At 35.4% G+C, this 20,539-nt stretch overlaps 1 protein-coding gene and 2 long non-coding RNA genes across 4 annotated transcripts; 2 read left to right on the top strand and 1 right to left on the bottom strand.

Moving 5' to 3' along the window:
- The first annotated feature begins 4,819 nt into the window (after positions 1-4,819).
- LOC110926054 lies at positions 4,820-6,758 on the top strand. 2 transcript variants are annotated; one of them, XR_004890976.1, is made up of 7 exons: positions 4,820-4,941; positions 5,013-5,058; positions 5,191-5,250; positions 5,761-5,789; positions 5,879-5,964; positions 6,034-6,192; positions 6,496-6,758. It is a non-coding gene; the product is annotated as an uncharacterized LOC110926054 (long non-coding RNA). The 2 variants fall into 2 exon arrangements; XR_002584952.2 differs by lacking the exon at positions 6,496-6,758 and having other exon boundaries at positions 6,034-6,466.
- An 87-nt stretch (positions 6,759-6,845) lies between these two features.
- On the bottom strand, positions 6,846-12,412 carry LOC118491633. The gene is made up of 4 exons (XM_035989551.1): positions 11,946-12,412; positions 8,086-8,716; positions 7,421-7,907; positions 6,846-6,857 (listed from the first exon to the last, which is right to left on the bottom strand). The coding sequence occupies exons 1-4, from the start codon at positions 12,403-12,405 to the stop codon at positions 6,846-6,848; spliced, it is 1,590 nt and encodes a 529-aa protein (XP_035845444.1). The 5' UTR covers positions 12,406-12,412.
- A 6,688-nt stretch (positions 12,413-19,100) lies between these two features.
- LOC110920650 lies at positions 19,101-19,752 on the top strand. The gene is made up of 3 exons (XR_002581814.2): positions 19,101-19,276; positions 19,380-19,510; positions 19,641-19,752. It is a non-coding gene; the product is annotated as an uncharacterized LOC110920650 (long non-coding RNA).
- The last annotated feature ends 787 nt before the right edge of the window (positions 19,753-20,539 follow it).

Genomic DNA, 20,539 nt, shown 5'->3' with positions numbered 1-20,539 from the left:
AAGATCCCGGTTCCATAACTCGTGCATTTAACTTAATTGGTAATCTCTTAAAAACAATCCAGGATTCTTGTCTAGGTGGTCATGTTCTCATATAAGAAAAGTTCTCAGTCTTTATTCGTCTCTAGTCTAATTCTAGTTAATTTAGTAGTTTAATATAGATTTCATTAGTTTTCAGTAACCCCCCCCCCCCAAACAATTAAAACAAGTTAAGTCGTGTCTGTCAGAGTCTAATTTGCGTGATACATAGAGTCCTGTGGTTCGATACTCGGACTTACTTAGGCTATACTACATTGACCGGTACACTTGCCGGTTGTGTGGTTTAGGTTGTAGAGAGTCTGTTTTTATAAATTTAAAGCTTTGTAGTGTCTAGCTTAGAGAGTCTAACTTAGTTAATTTTTATAGTCTGTTTAGCACACATCAGTGTATATATGTATTAATAAAATAAGAGTTAAATGCCATTTTAGTCCCTTTGGTTTGGGCTATTTTTCCAGTTTGGTCTAAAGGTTTGAAACGTTGCCATTTTAGTCCAAATAGTTTCAAACGTTGCCATTTTAGTCCATTAGGTTAACTTCATCCATTTTTTTTGTTAACTAAAAGGGCAATTCAGTCATTTTTTATGTAATTCTACTAACTAGAAGGGCAATTCGGCCATATAAAATAACTGAATTACCCTTCTCGTTAACAGAAAAATAGGATGAAGTTAACTCAGTGGATTAAACTGGCAACGTTTCAAGCTATTTGAACTATAACAATAACGTTTCAAACCTTTGGACTAAACTGGAAAATGGCACAAACCACAAGGACTAAAATGGCCTTTAACTCATAAAATAATATTAGACTCGTGTGAAGTAGAACAATATCATAATGTTATATATTATTTAACTAGATTAGTTACCCGTGTATTACACGGGTTGAATACAAAACAAAATATGAAATAAAAAAAAGTGTGTACAATACGACATTAGGCCAAATATAGGAGCTGAAAATAGCTTACAGTAAATTAAACCAATAACGATAGTAATAATAACAAAAGAGTACATCCCACCTCTAATTAATTAGAGGAATAGCTTATTGAACCAAGATTTGACATAACGTTGAGGTGACAACATACACCGTTAATTCAAGTTAAAATGGAGATATACTATAGTCAAGTTTGTAGTTGTTGAGGTATAATATGTGGGGTTGTAACCAATGCAATCAATAGATCAGAAACCATTACTCTTGCAGCCTCAAGTCAAGACTCACATTGAAGCTTCTTAACATGGTTGCAATGTGTGAGTATCCAAGCAATGCAATTTCAATGTAGTTTAGTATTTCTGTCAATTCTACGTCCTATATATATATATCAGCAAATATTATGATTTAAAATGAGTATTAAATATTAAAATAAGTGCCATATGTTCACTTACAGAAGTGGCGAAAAAGTAACACCGGCTGTAAATAGTGTCAAATCATAATCTGAGTTGATTTTTGAAAAGTAAAGTGTGTGAAAAAGAAGGTGGAAGTCACCGGTAAAGACATAAAAAGTGGGCCAGTTTTTGTAGTCGCGTGTTTAAAATCCTATTGCTAATAGAGAGCCACGTGTCATAATTTAGGCTGAAAACGTAATGTACATGGACTGAACACCAGCCACGTGTACATCATTTTTATTTATATGTATAATAATAAAGATTTTTTATTTTTAGAGTAAATTACGATTTTAGCCCATGTGGTTATATCACTTTTACCCTTTTTCCCCAAAAGAAATCTTTTAACATCTGAGCCTTGAATGTTTTTTTTCTAGCCCTTTTGGCCCCTAACACTAACCCTATCTATTTACTTTTAGGGGCCCAAATGGTTAGAAAAAAAGACGTTGCGGGCTCAAATGTTAAAAGATTCCTTTTTGAGCTAAAAGGGTAAATGTGATATAACCATAGATGTCATAATCATAATTTACTCTTATTTTTATTTTGGTTTCTTAATACATTTGATCTATATACCACCCATTGATTTATTTAAACATACTTCTAATATGAACTTGGCTTTCTTTACAACCGTAAGACGAAACCTTTCTTAACTAAAACATATATGTTAAAAAGGTAAAAAAAGAAAAATCGAAACATTGGTGTAGGTTTGTTTTTTCTCCCATGGCCGAATCAACTAATTATCACTATCATATTTTTTATTTATAAACAGATATGTTAAAGAAAGTAAATAAAAAAACTCAAAACATTGATGTTTGGTTTGTTTTCTTTCCCCATGGGCAAATTAACTAATCATCACTATCGTATTATTTTTTTTATGTATGTATATCTGATTTGAAAATTTCAAAGAACTCACCTTTGATATATCTGATTTGAAAATTTTCAAAGAACTCACCTTTGATTATATTTTATGTGCGTATGCCTATTTTAAGTTAATCCAAATAAACTAACTATTTTTTTTTAAAATACAAATATTTGATAATTTAAATTAAATAATAATTATCTACAAATAAGGATGGTCTAGAATAATGACAAGTGTCCCTCCATTGGTTTTTTTTATTATAGAGTATAGAAGATTAATAATATTACTATTATTATAGCAAAATCCTTTATGTTATTGTATTATATTAACAATAATAATTAATAACAAACGAGCTACATTAAAGAAAAATGTCACATGAAATTTAGTGGAATCTTTTATTAGTATACAGGTCGAATATCGAAAAAAAGAAATCGTAAATTTGTATATAATCATCATGAGTGACTTATCATCTAAAATGTCAACAAAAAGACAAGGTACATCTTCAATTATCTAAATGTATATCTTGATACTTCCCTTAGAGTCACTATAATAATCCATCTTCTGAGTTTTCACTTCCATTTAGAGTTACTATAATCCATCATATTATATTTATCTGTAAAACAGTAACAATAAAACATAAAAATAATGATGATAAGACTGCAAGTGTTTTAAAAAAAATAAATTGTAAGTACAAAGTTATGATAAATGATTTGTAATTAAGTTATACTATGTATATTAATGATACTAGCTTACAACCCCGTGTATTACACGGGTTGAATGACGAAAAATGTAAATTATAAACTTGTATATAATCCTTATTAATGAAATTACTTATTTAGATAAATTAGTAAAACAAAACAACAGTTATATTTTCGTTACTTGTACATGTGATTTGATACTTTATTAGTGATTATTGTTTATATCCAAATAATATATTTTATCTTGACAAATATATATGGTCAGGGTAAAATGAAAATTTCTACGAGTTGTAAGAACTTAGAGAACTCAATCTTACAAAAGGTTTTTTGAATTTTTTACAGAGGGCGTGACTCAAGGTGTTAAACTTTTTTATTTTGGATTCAAGTGGTTAAAACCACTAAAACATAGGGACTCAAAAAGTAATTTATTATTAATTAAATTTGAAATTACACGTTTGATCTCTAACTATATTAAATAATATTATACCTATTATATTATTTAATACATTTATATTTGTTATAGATAATTGTTAACTAAATTTGAATTTAGACGTTTATCTCTAACTATATTAATTAATATTATATTATATTTTGTGTACAAAATTAATATGTAATATTATTATTAAAAGGGGGAGGTATCAGAGAGTGACAGAGAATGACACGTGTACAAAAAGATTTTCATTTATTAGTATAGGAAGAGGAAGATAATACATATTTCAATATAAATATTATTTTAGGAAATAAGGATAATAGCAAATATACGTATACGATCCTAGTATAGATATATTAGATATTTTAAAAAATAAACCATAAATAAAATATGTGTTTAAAAAAAGTAGGGCTAAAGTTTTTAAAACTATAACTTTGAGTGTCAAAACAATCTTTATAATTAGTAGTTAGTGTTTGAATATTTAAATTAAAATTTTGTAAATTATATAAGGTCTTTGTTTAGCATGATGATAAGTTCATAAAATAATAAAATCAAGTTTAATATTTAATAGTAATGTTATTAGAAAGTTTGACATATATTTTATGAAGAAATTTTATTAATATAATTTTAATTTAAACCATGCAATACTCATAGAAAAATTATAATATTATATCTATATATATAATAAATGAATAAGGTTTGGGACACGTGTCGTGTTGTGGTGCAACTTCACTAGGTTTTGGGCGGGAAAATGAATGGGTCTAAGTTATTTGTTAATGGGTTAGGGCGGGATCCGACTTATGACCCGACTATATAATGCTTCTAAAAAAATAAATCCCTATTCCTTTCATTCAACACCTCCTCTTCCTACGCCTCTATCACAAACCCTACTAGCGAAAATCCAACACCTCCATCACAAATCAGTTTTCTTCGTCGCGATTCCTACACTTCCATCACAAATCAATTTCTTCATTGCGATTAGTGGAAACGCTCAAGATTTCCAATGATGCGGCTTAGTATTGTTTGTTCGGTCACAATCTAGACCAGAAACCCTAATTTCATGGCGATGCGGTTTACGAACAAACAGGTAAAACCTTGCAATTTTGAAATCAATAGTTTTTAAAAATTCATCATAATCTTCGTTTTTTGTTCTTGGTGTTTTTTTTTTTTGTTACAGATCTGTGGATAGAATGCCCTAGCTCCGCCGCCGTCACCAGCTCCACCGGCAAGTTTTATGCATACCCTTTTGTATTCACACACTACTTTATTAGACAACAATGTAATTAGTCAAAGTTATTGGTTAAGTATAAAACCTTGTAAACCCTAATTACAATTTCAATACAAACAATTAGAATTACACATTTACACTCACTTAACGGTGTTTTACTTTAACGGAGATGTTTGATGTCTGTGTTAATTGTGCAGGAAATTTTATTGAAACTGGAATTTTGTTGGAGAGAGTAGAGGTGATTTGAATGGAAATTCGGTTTTGATTTCTGACTTGTGGAAGGATCGGAGGGCAGTTGTTGCATTTGCTCGTCATTTTGGGTATGCATATCTTTTTATTAAGTTATGGTTTTTTATAAGATTTATTATTTTGTATGCGCATTGAACTGCAGATGTGTCGTTTGTATAAAACGAGCTGATTTGCTTGCTGCTAAGAAGGTATGCAACCTATACAAACTAGAAATGATATGACTTAAGAGTTACTGTGATCTTTTTTTTCAATGTATGCTAACTGGTTATGCAATTTTGAGTTTCGGGGCATTGATAGTGTTGGGCTTTTTGATGTATCAGGATAGGATGGATGCTTCAGGTGTGGCACTTGTCTTGATTGGGCCCGGTAGCGTTGATCAGGTGTGGATATGTACCCGTTGTCTGTGTTGATTATCTTTATTTTTTTTCTTTTACCGTTGACAATTTCAACCCATTAACTTACAATTTGGTTGATTTAGGCTGTATATTATCTTAAATGGGTCAAATATATTGTTTATTACTGGAACAAGAGTCGGTCAAACGAGTTAAAAGTTGCTTAAAGTCTATTTTTGATGCAGACAACCTCCTAAGCTATTTTATTCAAATTTTTAGTTTATCATTGTAATAATGTTGTTTCTTACACATAATAATTAGTGATTTAGAGCATTAATTATTTGTAGAGCTTTCAATAAGTTGACGGTATATTTTTGCAAACTCAACCGACCCATACCATAATCTTCGTCTATTCATCTTCATTTTCTGTTCTTGGTGTGGTTTAGTCTACCTGACAGGTAAAACCTTCCTTTTTATGGTATAATACAGCATAAGCATACATACGTAGTTGACAAATAATGTTATTACGGCATTGATTTTGTTTTTATTCGAATGCAGACGTCTCAAATCAGTTGGCTGGGATAAAGGTACTTAGTGTTTTGTTTGGGATGTGAGATCTTCACTTTTACTTAGATTATGCTATGTTAATTGTTTTTTTTTTTCCTCATTGTAATAGATTTGTTCATGAAAGGTTCAAGTCCATTTAACTAGGCTCATGCTGAAGTGTGGTTGATGCATGTCCGAAAGGAATGGGCCCATCAGGTTTTGTTTTAATTATTAATTGATGTTTACAAAAAGCAACCACCATAACGACACAATAAATGTTTACAGTGAAAACCAGATTCTTTTTTACATACAACTCACTGCCCATGTACTTCCACCAAGATGGTGAAGCCTCTGATGACTTTCCATGGTAACGTCGTTGTTTTCTGTCCATACTTTTAAGCGGCACCAGATCCCTCATCGCGTGCAACTATTCTATAAGTTAAGGTATCTCTAAGTTTCGGTTTCCTTTTTAACAAGAAATAGCAACTCCTTCGCGATTAAATGGGTCGTGTTTGCGGGATTAATTGAACGCGAAACCAGACCCGTTTTGCCTGACCTTCTTTTACATATTATGCACTTTATTCATAAAGAAAATGCCTAATGATTTGTGAAAGTTGTACCACATTTTATTTTCTAAAACAAAATTCATAATGAATGAGCTGTGAAATACTTAGGTTTTGAATGGGATCATATGTGACTATGCCATTTCTTATGATTATTTAATCATGTGATGGTATATTTTCACAGGTACAGTTTCTCGAAGGCTGGGACTATCCGGACACCTCCTGCGCCTATTTTCACACTTTTTTAAACCTAGACGCCTCGTATAGCTCTATACGAGGCGTACATGCACTGAATTCGATGGGGTCTCAGAGGGTGTCAGGCACGTTGTTTAAGGAACCCTATACGCAGGGTATAGGGCTATACGAGGCGTCCATGTTTGGTTTTTTTTTGGCTGAAATGAGGGGTGTTTTGGTGGGTTTTGGTATGGTTTTTTGGATAGTTTTTGAAGATGTGTTTTTTTGTTGAAATTTTTTTTGGTTTTAAAAAAGTTTTTTTTCTTTTTTACACTATAAAAAGTTTTTGTTTTTTAAAAATTAACTATTTGCCTTTAAAAATCGTTCTTTTTTGGTTTTTAAAAAAGTTTTGTTTTTTTTTTGTTTTGTTTTTTACACTATAAAAAGTTTAAAAAAGTTTTTGTTTTATATCGATTAAATCAACTATTTTAAAAATCGGCTCTTTAAATATATTATATTGATTAAATATTATATTGTTTTTAACATTTTACTTTTTTAAATATTATTCTTTCGATTAAAATTTTATTTCTTTCAAATATTGTATCCGTATTATATTCAGGGGGTTATATTGTTTCCGTATTACCTAAATTTAAGACAACAATCATTAAGTAACCGAATAACTAAAAACAAACATAAATATGACATATATAAGATAACTGTTTACATCCATAACAAAAATATATAAGATAAGTTTGTACATCCATAATAACAATAAAAACAACAATAGGTCTATGCATCCAAATCCGAATCTGAATCCTGATGCTGCTGCTGCGGCTGGTGCTCCTGATGTGGCGCTCGAACCGGTGGAAGCGGTATCGGGGGTAATCCCTCTCTCTCTCTCGTCTATCCTGCTCCGCCCGTACCAGCCAACCTACCAAATCGTCGAGCCTGTCAAGCCTGGCTCGTACATCCGGATGTAGCGCAGCTCCTGGGGCACGACCTCGAATAACGTGACGTGGAAACTGAGGTGCCCCGGCAGGTGGCGGTGGCTGTGGCTCCGCTGCACCGTCTAGATCCTCCGGAGGGTCCTCCACGGGCACTACATCAGCAGGATCTGCAGGAGGATGAACGGGCTCGAAATGCTCTGGTAAGGCCTGCTCTGTCCATACGCCCCCTTCGCGGTTTTTAAACCGCGGGCCAATGGGGAACCTCCTGATAACCCTCATCCCCCATAGCGACTGCATACCCATCCGCGTCGGCATGATGGCCGGCGTCCGTAGATGTGGGTCCTGGTGTGGTACGAGGCCCAATGAACGGGCAATGACGGTCACGTACGCCCCGCCATACAAAAATCCGCGCTCCTGCCGGTGATGGCCGGAGGCGAAGTACTGGGCTAGACCGTGTGCTAGCGCGCACGGCCTCCTATACAACAAACAGTAAAGGAAAAAAAGATCTGTGGTCGTACACCACTCACGGCTGTAGCCGCGCGCTGAAATAGAAGTGGCGAGCAAATGGTGCAGATAGTGTTAGCGAAATACAAAAACAGAGATTAATAAACAGTGCATATAATCACAATAATTGCAATAATAAACGTACATACCTGTATAGTGGGTCCCTAACAAACGACACCCTCCCCTTTGACTTTTCGTGCTCCCAATGATCCGCCCCCGCAATCACCTGCCAAAACCCTACAAGAGTGGGTTTTTCAACCACCACTAGCCCCGCTGTGTAAATCTCAGTCTCGATTTCCTCCTGCATGTATAAACCACAATGCACCGCAAACTGTGCTAGCGTCATCGAACGCATAACGCCAGCAAGCCTGAAAGAAACCTCAGGCGGATGGGGAGCACCTGGGTACGGAAGCGGCACTGGCTCCCCAGGAGGGTGAAATGTGAATGACGAAAGGAACTCGACCAGCAGCTCCCTGTAGGTCGGCGTGTGCGCCAAATCAAAAAGACGATGCCACGGCGAATCGATAGGTATAAACCGACGCACTCTCGGCGTCTCAGCAATCTCCTCCATCGCATCCCAGTCGATCGATGCATGCGATCCAACGTGCATCCTCCTAAGCTTCTGGCAATGACGGGCGGCGTCAGTGCCGTCGGGAAACTCAAGATATGGATGCCCCTGCAGCGTATCCACAGGCGGTCGCTGTCTCCGTCGTGGACCCTGCTGAACCGGCTCTATGTGAATGTCATCGCCCGGTATCAGATCGTCCTCCATAATAAATACTGTATACGTATACAAACAATAATAAATAAAACAATAATAAATAAATAAATAATAATAATAATAATATAATAATAATAATATAATAATAATATAATAATAATTAATAAATAATAAATAACAATAATAATAATGTTTTTAATAATAATAATTAATAAATAATAATAATAATAATAATAATAATAATAATAATAACAATAAACAATAATAACAATAATAATAAAAAAAAAATTCAGACCCTCGTATAGCCCTCGTATAGGGCTATACTCGGCGTCCTGTTATACAAGTTCATCATCATCATCATACCAAAACCCCCAAAACCCAACAAAATTCAAATTCAGGGCAAACCTACGGTCTAAAGGCATAAACGAGACAAAAATACTTAACTACGGGATGAAATACGTACCGGTGATGCTTCGATTCTTCAAAAATACGGTTGAAAATACGTCCGACGCGTATAGATCAAGCAGCAGCGTATGTGTGTGTTTTTTGTTTGGGTGTATGATCTGTGTCGTCTAGGCCCCCCCCCTGTGTTATACGAAGCCTAGACGCCTCGTATAGATCTATACGAAGCGTCTATTCTTTTTGTTAAAGGACCATTTTGCCCCTGTTTAGCCCTCCGTATAGCCTTTTTTCAGGGGCAAAATGGTAATTAACCAAACCAAAAAGATATTTCTGGAATGGTTAATTACCATTTTGCCCCTGAAAAAAGGCTATACGGAGGGCTACACAGGGGCAAAATGGTCATTTAATAATACATTTTAATAATTAAAAAAGAAAAAGGTGATAAAGTAACCGCCTCATTTGTACTCCTCGTATAGACCTGTACGAATCGTACAGGCTTGAAATTACCTTTGAGCCCCTGCTAAATGGCTATACTAGGGTCTAAACAGGGGTAAAATAGTAATTAACCAAAAATATTTTCAAAATTCAAATTTAAAAGAAAAGAATTGTTACCGCTCAAATAGACGCCTCGTACAGGTCTATACGAAGCGTCCATTTTCAAAAAATTCAAATTTTGAAATTCAGATATTCAAAATTTGAATTTTCAAAAACCCGCTCTGATAGACGCTCAGTATAGCCCTATACGAGGCGTCTAGTTTAAGTGAAATTACTTTTTAGCCCCTGAAATAAGCCTAGATTGGGGGCATATCAGGGGCTAAATGGTCTTTTGTACAACAATATACGAGGGGTCTAGTTCTGTACGAGTCGTACAGTTGTATTTTTTGTAGAAAATTATAGAAAAACACTATTAATTACAAAAAAATACTATTAATTAAAAAAATAGTATTAATAACAAAAAAATACTATTAATTACAAAAAAATAGTATTAATTACAAAAAAACACTATTAATTACAAAAAAATAGTATTAATTACAAAATTAATTAAAATAAAATACTATTAATTACAATAAAATACTATTAATTAAAATAAAATTCTATTAATTACAATAAAATACTATTAATTACAAAAATCATTCTTCCGTGTAACTATCTATGTAATTAAGACTGGGGTTTGATCTTGGCCGAGGATTCATTATCGATGTATACCATTCTAGACGTGGCAAGTACATATCTTCCCATTGTTCTGTATGGGGTCTTCGGTGGGTCAACCATAGCCCGTGTGCTGGTGGCATAGGATAATCCCCTTCCAGCTTAACATGTATGAAGTGGTTCTCGTTAACATGTGTAAGCGTTATGAATAATGGTTGTTGATTAGCCGGAGGACTTAGTATTGGGAAGTAAGTGGAACTCGCACCCATGGTTGTCGTTAACAGGTGCACCCCGATACCGTACGTTTGTGCAATAAGAAGTCCTGCAAAGGGGAAGTCCATCCAGTGATTCTCCCCACAACCGGCCACTGAATCCCAAATTAGGCCCTGACGATGCGTGTGAAAATAACCATCAGCCCATGCTTCAAATATTGGGAACCAGATCGATTCGTTCTGGTCCATTTCTTGGACAAGGTCCCTCCTAATAAGCCCCCATGAACTCTGATCCATCCCTAAGCCCACAGCCACAGACCGAAACCCACAATGACCGTCCGGCATCACATCTCGTATGCACGAGACGTACGGATGGAACACTGGCGGAATGTCAGACTTAAACCGTTCGATGATTCCCACGTACTCGTCCCCAATGATTAAAGGAAAACCGTGATCATCTCGTGTCTCTTTCTTCTTATAACTCTTTGAACGGCTTAGGGTCGCTTTGGGTTTTTGGGACCTTATAACCGACTGTTGTGAGGCCTGAGACGGAACGTACGAGCTGTGGCGAGGTTTATCGTACTTACTTTGTCGTGAACCTTCAAAGCACGTGTTTGCATCACCGAAGGAGCTTCTCCTCAATTCTTCATCTATACGAGAGGCCTCGTCCAACCTTTCTTGTACCTGCTTTGTTGTTGGTCGGCCACGAGTATTTTGTTGGACAACCGGTGGTTTCTTGGTAGATTTCGTTGGAGTCAACACCGCTTTAATCTTTGAAAGCAGGCTTTTTTGCTGAGCTGGGGGGTGCGACTGTAATTGTTGTCTAACAACATCTAGCTCTTCGACCACGTCAAGTGAGTCGTCTATCAATTTACAACTTTGGAAGTTAAGTTTCCGCCAGAAGACGTCTATGTCTTCGAGTTGAATCGGACGCTCTGCACGGTTAAAAACAATATTGTTTAAGTAAAATGAAAAAAGGAAATATATCACACAAGTGTTGTACGTTCAACAATTATTACCTTCACGCATGTACTTTTCTATCCTACAAGCACAGGGCAACCCACAGCTGTGCCACATTTGGCAACCACATGATGAATTAAAGCGCTCCAAGACATCTAGCCTCCTAATTGCCTCTCCATGCAACAAGTCAAGGGCTTTGTGGGATACTTTTCCAAGTAGGTGTTTAAACATCGGGTGTTTGTGGTGTTTCATTGTTTTTTCGATGCTTTCTCGAAAAGTCTTCCTTATTTCACCGAACTGTGTCTCAACTATATCCCGGACACAACCAACTATACGGTCCAGCGAGCTCCTATCTTCGACGTATCTCTTTAAGTTGGCATGTTGGCTCTCAACTCTGTTTGTAGTACGATTACCAAAGTTGCGCCTCTTATCAGTCCACGCAAAGACAAATATCTCCTTATAGTCTTTTAGCCAGTTATCGTACACGTATTTGAAGACTCCTAAAAAGTAAAAATAATTTAATAAAATTTGCATAGGTGAGTCGTATGTTATTAGAAAAACTTACTAGAACGTTTGCACTCCACAAGTCGCTTTCGCATGTTGCGCAAGTGGTAGTCGTAGATGGGTATGGATGGAGACTCAATCAATGTCCCCCAGAATGACATAAATTTCTTCCAGTCGTCGTCTGTGAAGGCACCCTTGCAGTGCTTCATAACATTCTGTTGTATGTGCCACCTGCAAAGAAGCCTGGAGGCGTCTGGAAATACTTTAGCACACGCGCCCATAAGGGCTAGGTCTCTATCCGTTAAAATCACACGTGGCTCCATACATTCATCCAACATTGCCTTAACCCTCTCAAGCACCCACACAAAGTTATCACCCCGTTCTTTACTAACAACGGCATGCGCGATAATAAACGATTTGTTGGTAGGCGTCATACCAACAATCTGGATAAAGGGCATATTGTATATGTTTGTCTTGTACGTTGCATCGATCATCATGACGTGGGGGAATGCACGCCACATGACTCTCGAGTCCTGATGAAGAAAGAAGATCTCTGTTACGATCTCTGTTCCGGGTTCTTCCCGTGTCTCGTAAATAAAGTCGTTGTTCATCAGCACATTTTCTAGTGACTGCATGGGAGTCAATCCTTGTCTTTGTTCGGCTCTAATCTTCGCTACAACGTTTTGAACGTCTTTCTGAACATGAAACCTGTCGGGGTCCTGCTTCCTTATCGTTTGAAATATTTTGCGCGGCTCCATGTTTTGAGCTGTCAGCTGCTCGATCAGTTTCATTTCGCTTGGAGTAAACCTTCGCACAAACGCGTGGGCCGACAGGTCGTCACAAAGTTCGTGGTTATGTTCAATTGTTCCGTCTTTTATCTCCCAGGTTTCATACGGGTGGTTTCGAACAGCTAGCAGGTAAAACGGGCAACCGGTTTTTTTGCTTCCAGCTTTTCTAAGTGTTGCTGTACTCTGGTGCTCACCACCACGATCACATTCAAGCCATACCCTCCCGGTTCTTCCCCCGATTTTCTTTGATCGACGGGTGACAATAACGAAACCATCCGCATTTGCTATTTCTTGTATCCGTTTCTTTAGTTCATCTAAGGAGTTGAAAACCTGTAACATCGACAATATTAATAATAATAATAATAATAATAATAATAATAATAATATAATAATAATAATAATAATAATAATATAATAATAATAATAATATAATAATAATAATAATAATAATAATAATAATAAAAATAATAATAATAAAAATATTAATAATAAAATAGTAATTTATACCGTCTTTTTTAAGTACAGACTGTCCAGAATCGGAGGTGCTTCACCACCATATCTACCATATCCACCATAACCACCATATCCTCCAACGTCCGAATTGTTTTGATGAACATAAGGAGTGCCCGGGGAAATGAATTGCTGATGATCACCGTCTCCTCCGTATCCACCGTATCCCCCGTATCCACCGTATCCACCGTATCCACCGTATCCACCATATCCACTGTCTCCTCCGTATCCACTGTCTCCTCCGTATCCACTGTCTCCTCCGTATCCACCGTCTCCTCCGTATCCACGGTTTCCTCCGTATCCACCGTCTCCTCCGTATCCACCGTCTCCTCCGTATCCACCGTCTCCTCCGTATCCACCGTCTCCTCCGTATCCACCGTCTCCTCCGTATCCACCGTCTCCTCCGTATCCACTAGCATGGTATGAGTCATCTACAGGGGCTGTTTCATCAACAGGAGGATGCTTGTTCAAATCTAGAAACGGGTTGTTTTGTTTTCCTTGTATACTAGACACAACCTCCTCTTGCTCATTAGAATCGGGAACGCCAGACTCCTCCAAAATAGACAACCGTATCATCATTAGTAAATAATAAACTAAAACAACAAGCAATTAAAACATTTACGCTAATAACTGTTACCGGAACGCCTTCGTGCCCCCACTTTTCGCTAGAATACTGCCCGAAGATATAGTTGCCGTCCCAATATGATGACATTTCAACACTCCGGGATGATAATAACGAAAAGACAAATAAAAGAAGAAACAGAATGTGAGTGTTTGTTTGTTGAATGCTCGGATGTGGACCAAGAACGCACTGTAGGTTGCATTTTATGTGAGTTAAAGACGCCTCGTATAGGTCTTTACTCCCCGTATGCCTTTAAGTCATGTCGGGCATAGTCTCATCATAGTCAAATCGGTCAGTCCAAGACGCCTCGTATAGACCTATACGAGGCGTCTAAGTACCTTCGTATTGACCCTTCGTACAGGGCTAGACTCCCCGTATAAGTTGACTGATGTGACGTTGTACGAGGTGTAGAAGCTGTCGGGAAAAGCAAACCTATACGCCTCGTATAGGTCTATACGAGGCGTCTAGAAGGGTGTGGATTTAGGGAATAAGGTGTCTGAATATGTACACCCTTCTCGAATCCCATGAGGCTCTTCTTATTATCTTTATTTAGATACTTATCAAGTTGGATTCCGATTATGTTTTATCTTGAGTTAAATGGACTGATAGTCAACCGTGTATAATGTATTATTATTGAATAATACAACTTTTTTAATAACAATTGACACTAATTATTTAGAATGAAAACTTTAAATCATTTGGACAAAAAGTGCTTCATCTGATCCTTTCATCTACTCAATTGTATTATTTTATTCAACTAAATGAAAAGAAATGTCGAAAATGGTTAGTGGGTATACATACTTGAGCGGTTAAGCTAAAGGATTTTGTTGGTCAGCATAATCAGAGGGGTCTGTGAAGTGAAAGTTGGGTCTGTGAAGTGGAAGCTGGCTATATATACGGTTCTCCAAATCTCAGTATGGTGCACGTGGTGGTGCAGAAACGGCGCGCTATCCAACAATAGACAACCGAGCATTGTGAACCTAAATAAATAACCTAATTCATTAATTTTTTTATACAGATTCATTATTTTTTTGGTAGCTTGTGACGTAAAATGTTGAATTTGAGTGAATTGTTTTGAAACCTTGGTTGTTATAATTGTTTACTTGAACTTTTATGTTCTCCACCTTTTTGATTCTATTTGGTTTACACTTTATTGTTGAATTATTAATTTTTGAACTTCAAAATATTTTAAACATCCTGTAGTCATGGCTTATATTCGTTACAGTGTATACGATTAAGAATTGCGGTTGGGCCTTCACGCGAACATTATGAGGAACAATTAATATGTTTTATACCATTAAAGTTTAAAAATAACCATTGTTTTAAGACATTTCCGTTTGCTATATCATCCATCACATAATCATCAAATGTAGAAAGCGACTAATTCTAAATAATAGATAAATCTTTTCATCTCTTTTACTGCACATCCTCCACAATTGTATTTTCGGGGATACTTGATAGTCCGTCAACCTCATAAACATTTTTAATGGGTTTACGAAACATTTTTATACTGAGATCTTATGAAGAATTAAAAGGTTATTAGTTTTACACGAAAACTATGAATACACGTGAAGACAAAGTTAGGATATTGATGAAACAGAAGGGAAAGAAGATACTAATAATTTTTTATGTATTTTTTATTCTTGAAAACTAAATTATCCTACCCCGGAATGTTCCGGGTGATAGCCTAGTATTCAATATATATATATGTGTGTGTAATATTGGATGAAATAACTTGGTATCATGCAATAATCATATGTAAATTTTAGTATTTTATTTATTCCCTATATGTGTATAATATTGGACTAAATTATTTAGCATAGAGGTAAAAACTAAAAAGTGAGTTTCGGAAATTTACATCTAATATCAAACTATATACATTTAATGCACTAGTTTTTAATTTGCGTTAGTTCGTGGATTTTTAAATTTTAAGAGTAAACTGCTATTTTGGTCCCTATGGTTTGGTCATTTTTGTCATTTTAGTTCAAATCTCAAACTTTTTACATCTGGGTCCCTGTGGTTTCACTTTTATTGTCATTTTAGTCCAAAATCCAAAAAACCCATATATATTTTGACTGTTGAATGCTGATTATTTTAACCTTTTGTGCAGGGGTATAATCGTCCATGTTAATTTATTATAACATTTCAATAATTAATAAACTAAATTAATTAATTATATATAATTCATCTTTCTCTCTCAGAACATTTGGGTGCTCTTCAATTTTAAATCTGAACGTCATCTTTCACATTTAATAACTCCCTCTCACAATCAAGGATCACCTCCCACCATTTGCACCTAACAACCACCACCTCCCACCATCTTCACCTTACAACCATCACTTTGCACCACCCCACCTGAGCACCACCACATAATCCGAATGTGTAAATTCGCAGGAGCTAGAGCTCTTGGCTCGAAACCCTAGGAGGTTGTCACCTACCGAAACTCAGATCCACCATCGTCATCGTCATCTCTGCGTTCCTCTCTCTCTCATGTTTCTCTCTCGTTCGGCTCTCTCTCTCTCTCCTGTTTCTTTCTCTCTCTCTCTCCCTCTCTCTCTTTCTAGTGCAGAATGGTGGTGGGGGGATGGTGCTTGTTTCAGATATGTTGGCGTGGTGGTGCGCCGTGAGAGATGGTGGTTCAGATCTGCCGGTGTGGTGGTGGTGCGGGGTTGTTGGTGCGGGATGGTGGTTGGGGGTGATGGTAATGGTAATGTCCGGTGGTTGCGGTGGAAACGTGTGGTGGTTGCGGTGGAAGCGTGTGGTGGTTGCGGTGGATGGTGAGTGAGGATGGTGATTTTCTGGGTTTTAGATGTTCTTGATTTTATGGGTTTTGATGATGATGTTTGAAGATGAACGATATCTGGGTTTTGATGATGTTCTTGAAGATGATGTTCTTGATTTTCTGGGTTTTGATGATGATGTTTGAAGATGAACGATGTTTGGGTTTTGATGATGATGTTCTTGAAGATGATGTTCTTGATTTTCTGGGTTTTGATGATTAATGTTATATCTTTAATACATAGTTACAAGTTACCCCATTGCCATTAATTTTTGAAATGTTATAATAAATTAACATGGACGATTATACCCTTGCACAAAAGGACAAAATAATCAGCATTCAATAGTCAAAATATGGTTTTTTGGATTTTGGACTAAAATGGCAATAAAAGTGAAACCATAGGGACCCAGATGTAAAAAGTTTGAAATTTGGACTAAAATGACAAAAATGACCAAACCACAGGAACCAAAATGACAGTTTACTCAAATTTTAATTTACAATGATGATGATAATATTTTTTTTAACTAAACCATATCAAAGCATTATTTGAAATTATGTATTAGAATAAGGAAAAGAATCTATATATATATATAAACATGATAAATAAGGGCTTATGTGGCATTATGTGGGGGCTTGGAAAATGATGTGGCAATTGCTAAGACCACCTAGATTTTGGTTTTGGCTCCAAAATCATGGGTCAAAAATTTTGGTATATGGGTTGAGGCGGGATCCGTATGAATGTTATTATGACCCCGACTTCAACTTTTTTCACTTCCCTTACAAACCCTAATTTTTATCTCATCGTTCTTCTGCCGTTCCTTCCTATTCGCAAGGAATCAAGACTTCAAAATCACCAAGATTTCATCTTCTTCAATACGCTTCTGCATCTCTATCTCAAATCGATGACAAGATTTCATCTTCTTCCCTAAGATTCATCGGTTTTCATCTCTCAATTTAGGGTTTCGGCTATATATTTCTTATAATCCGAAGAACACACAACCTTCATTCGCATCTAGGGTTTCTGTTTCTTCCATCATACATCTCCTTCTCATCATCCCTAAATCTCATTCCTGAAAGATCATCAATACCAAGGTATGATTCAGTTTTCTATCTATTGATCATCTTTATTCTTGATTAGATCTCTTTTTTTTTGCATTCCTTCGATCTTATCAGATCATAGGTATGAATCGCTCCTCACCTCTAAAGTCGGCATCTGCTTGGTTTTGCGATAAAGGTAATCATCGAATTCAAATTGCATTGGTAATCGACGATTCTGATTTTGGTTCTAAATTGTTACGTAGTTTGATTTTCTATTGGTCATTTTAATCGTTTGTATGTCTTATTTTAACTAGGGCTCCGATTTGCAATGTAATTGGTGCTTAAGATTCCCAAATTTGAAAATAACAATCAACACCATAGGCTCACAATCTTGATTCTTGGATTTAGAGATACATTTTCATTTGTATTTATGTCACTTGATTTTAGTTTAAAACTTTAAAATGATGCAGTAAGTTGCTAATTTGCTATATTTCATTTTGGGCTTCTTTAGATTTTGAATATCACCTCATTTTGATCCTAATTCATTGTGTTTTTATTTCCCCAATATGTTAGGTTATAAGTCCAAAATCTTATTCTCAATGCCACTACATAAGGTAAATTAAAATAGAAGTACTTCATTTACAGTATTCGATCATAATCCATATAATAATATCCTTAGATGGTTTTCTTTTTTGTTCAAGTAAGCTCGAAAGGGATGGTTTATGATTTGGATAATATAAAACAAATGAAAAATAGGGTTAAGAAGATTGATTTAATTATGTACGTTATATTTTTTTATAATTATTAAACTTTATTGGTTGTGTGTTACATGAAATTGAAACATATTGTTTAAGACAGTGGTTCGGGTCAAACCATCCGTTTTAAAAAGTAGTAATTTGGTTCGGGTCAAAACAGGTCGTTTAAAAGGTCTCGACTTGGTTCGAGTCAGAACTGTCCATTTTAAAAAGTATAAATTTGGTTCGTCTCACACGGGTTCGGGTCAGAATGAGACTTTTTATTATTAGTGCCAATTTGGTTAGGGTGAAACTGGGTTAGGGTCAAAACGAGTCATTTCAAAGAAGTATCAATTTGGTTTGTGTCAAATTGGGTTCAGGTCAAATCAAAACAGGTCATTCTTAAAAAATGTGTAAATTTGGTTCGGATCGAAAAATGTACAAACTGGACTCCAATTTTGATAGCCATTTTAATATAAAGTATCAAAACTCATTAATGGGCAAGGCTAAAGATTATTATAGTCTTTGATATTTTAGCATGATCTTTTAATTAGATATAAAGATTATTATTTTAATTATACGTATTAGTCATTTTTACTGATGAGTGAGGATTTTAATATTGTATTGTTGGAATATATTAATGTTGGTTTGAAAATTTGTTTACTTTTAGCTTAAATATTTTATTTTGTATTGAATAATCGTAAAAAATAGTGTTTAGAAGTTTGATTTGATTATGTATGTTAGATTCTTAATCCTAATTCAATTATGTGTGGTTAATAATTAACCAATTTAATGTTGAAAGAAGTGGAATTCTTTACTTTTTCTTCTACAGAAACCGCTCATTTGCTCAAGAACCAATCTTTGGATTCTCAATGAAGACATTAGTAATTCATGAGTCCGCTAAGAAGATGAGGCATAAAGGTTTATGTAACAATATGTTATACTGTTGTTTTATTAATGTTTTGTAACTAGGTAATATTATATATAGAGGCATATTATGATGTTAAGTATGTGTGATTATTAGGTAGTCTTCGGTTGATATCACTGGCACCGGTAATGGTCAGAACCCGCCTTGGGATGGTTTAGTTAACCGTTTGGTACCAGATTTCATGGATCTAACAGTGGCTTATTTTCCCAACGGCAATTATTATATAGGTAACTTGATACACATTTGTATGTAGATTAGGAAGATGTTTGTATTTGATAAGTGCATTTATATGCAAGCTTTCTACTTTATTTTTGAATTTTGTTTTGGTTGTTATTTATGATGGATACATTTTTTTAGGTTATTATGGTACCACCAATGATTGGGATAACTACTTGAGATATGTAAATCCTGATGGAGTTCATATGTCTCATGTAAGATTTTGTTTCACTCTTTTGATGTTCCAACTAGCTGATAGTTTTTTTTATTTTTTTTTTATGATAAGTTGATAACAATTTGTTCTGATCTATACATGGAGTATATGGGGATATGGATCATGGTTATGGTTATGAACCATACGGTCCTTATTCACATGTTGGCTCACTTTTGCGACAGTAGGTCAGCTTTATGGTCATTTAGTAATCTTCTTATTTCTGTTTTTTTTTTTTTTGTTTTTTAACTAATCTGGTTATGATTACATCAAAAATAGGAGGGATTTTTTTTCCAGTATACGTGAGGCTGCTTCGAGATAATGAATACAAAGTGCGTATTGCAGCTATACTGATCATGTAAGTTGTTATGATATTAGTAACTTTGTTTTTCTTGAATGAAACGATTATGAGGTTGTGTTGAATGTACAATTTGAAAAACTTTTGATCTCATTTGACCCGTTTTATTTTTAGCCAAAATTCTTAGATTTTACACATTTGGCCTGTTAGCTAACAAAAGTGCTAATAGGAAAAAATGTTATAATATGTAATGTAAATGCTATTTTACAAACTGATTTTGTAACTTTTAGGCGAATTATATCGTTGGGAGATCTTACTTACCGCTTTGATTTGTCATACGAGAAAAGAAAACACGTGATTTGATTTCCAACAATGCATGGTCCAAGTTGTTAGAAAGTAGAGAGGAGCTTGGTACCAACCAGGTAGTGAAAATCCCCAAAAATGTGTACAGTACCGGTACGGAAAATCCAAAAAATGGGTACCGGTACTAAAAACGCTAAAAGTCGGTACCTAAAATATTTCGGTTCGGGG

The sequence above is a fragment of the Helianthus annuus genome, chromosome 4, assembly GCF_002127325.2.
Source record: "Helianthus annuus cultivar XRQ/B chromosome 4, HanXRQr2.0-SUNRISE, whole genome shotgun sequence".
Taxonomy (NCBI): domain Eukaryota; kingdom Viridiplantae; phylum Streptophyta; class Magnoliopsida; order Asterales; family Asteraceae; genus Helianthus; species Helianthus annuus.
This window is presented reverse-complemented; position numbering and strand designations above follow the sequence as displayed.

Bases quoted from the DNA above. Each gene is read 5' to 3' on its own strand.
- LOC118491633 (XM_035989551.1), bottom strand. From the start codon at position 12,405: ATGTGGCGTGCATTCCCCCACGTCATGATGATCGATGCAACGTACAAG. The intron at 8,717-11,945 runs GTAAGTTTTTCT...ATACGTATACAG, and splicing joins TGTGGAGTGCAAACGTTCTA to TATTTATTATGGAGGACGAT. The intron at 7,908-8,085 runs GTATGTACGTTT...TTTGTTGTATAG, and splicing joins GTTAGGGACCCACTATACAG to GAGGCCGTGCGCGCTAGCAC.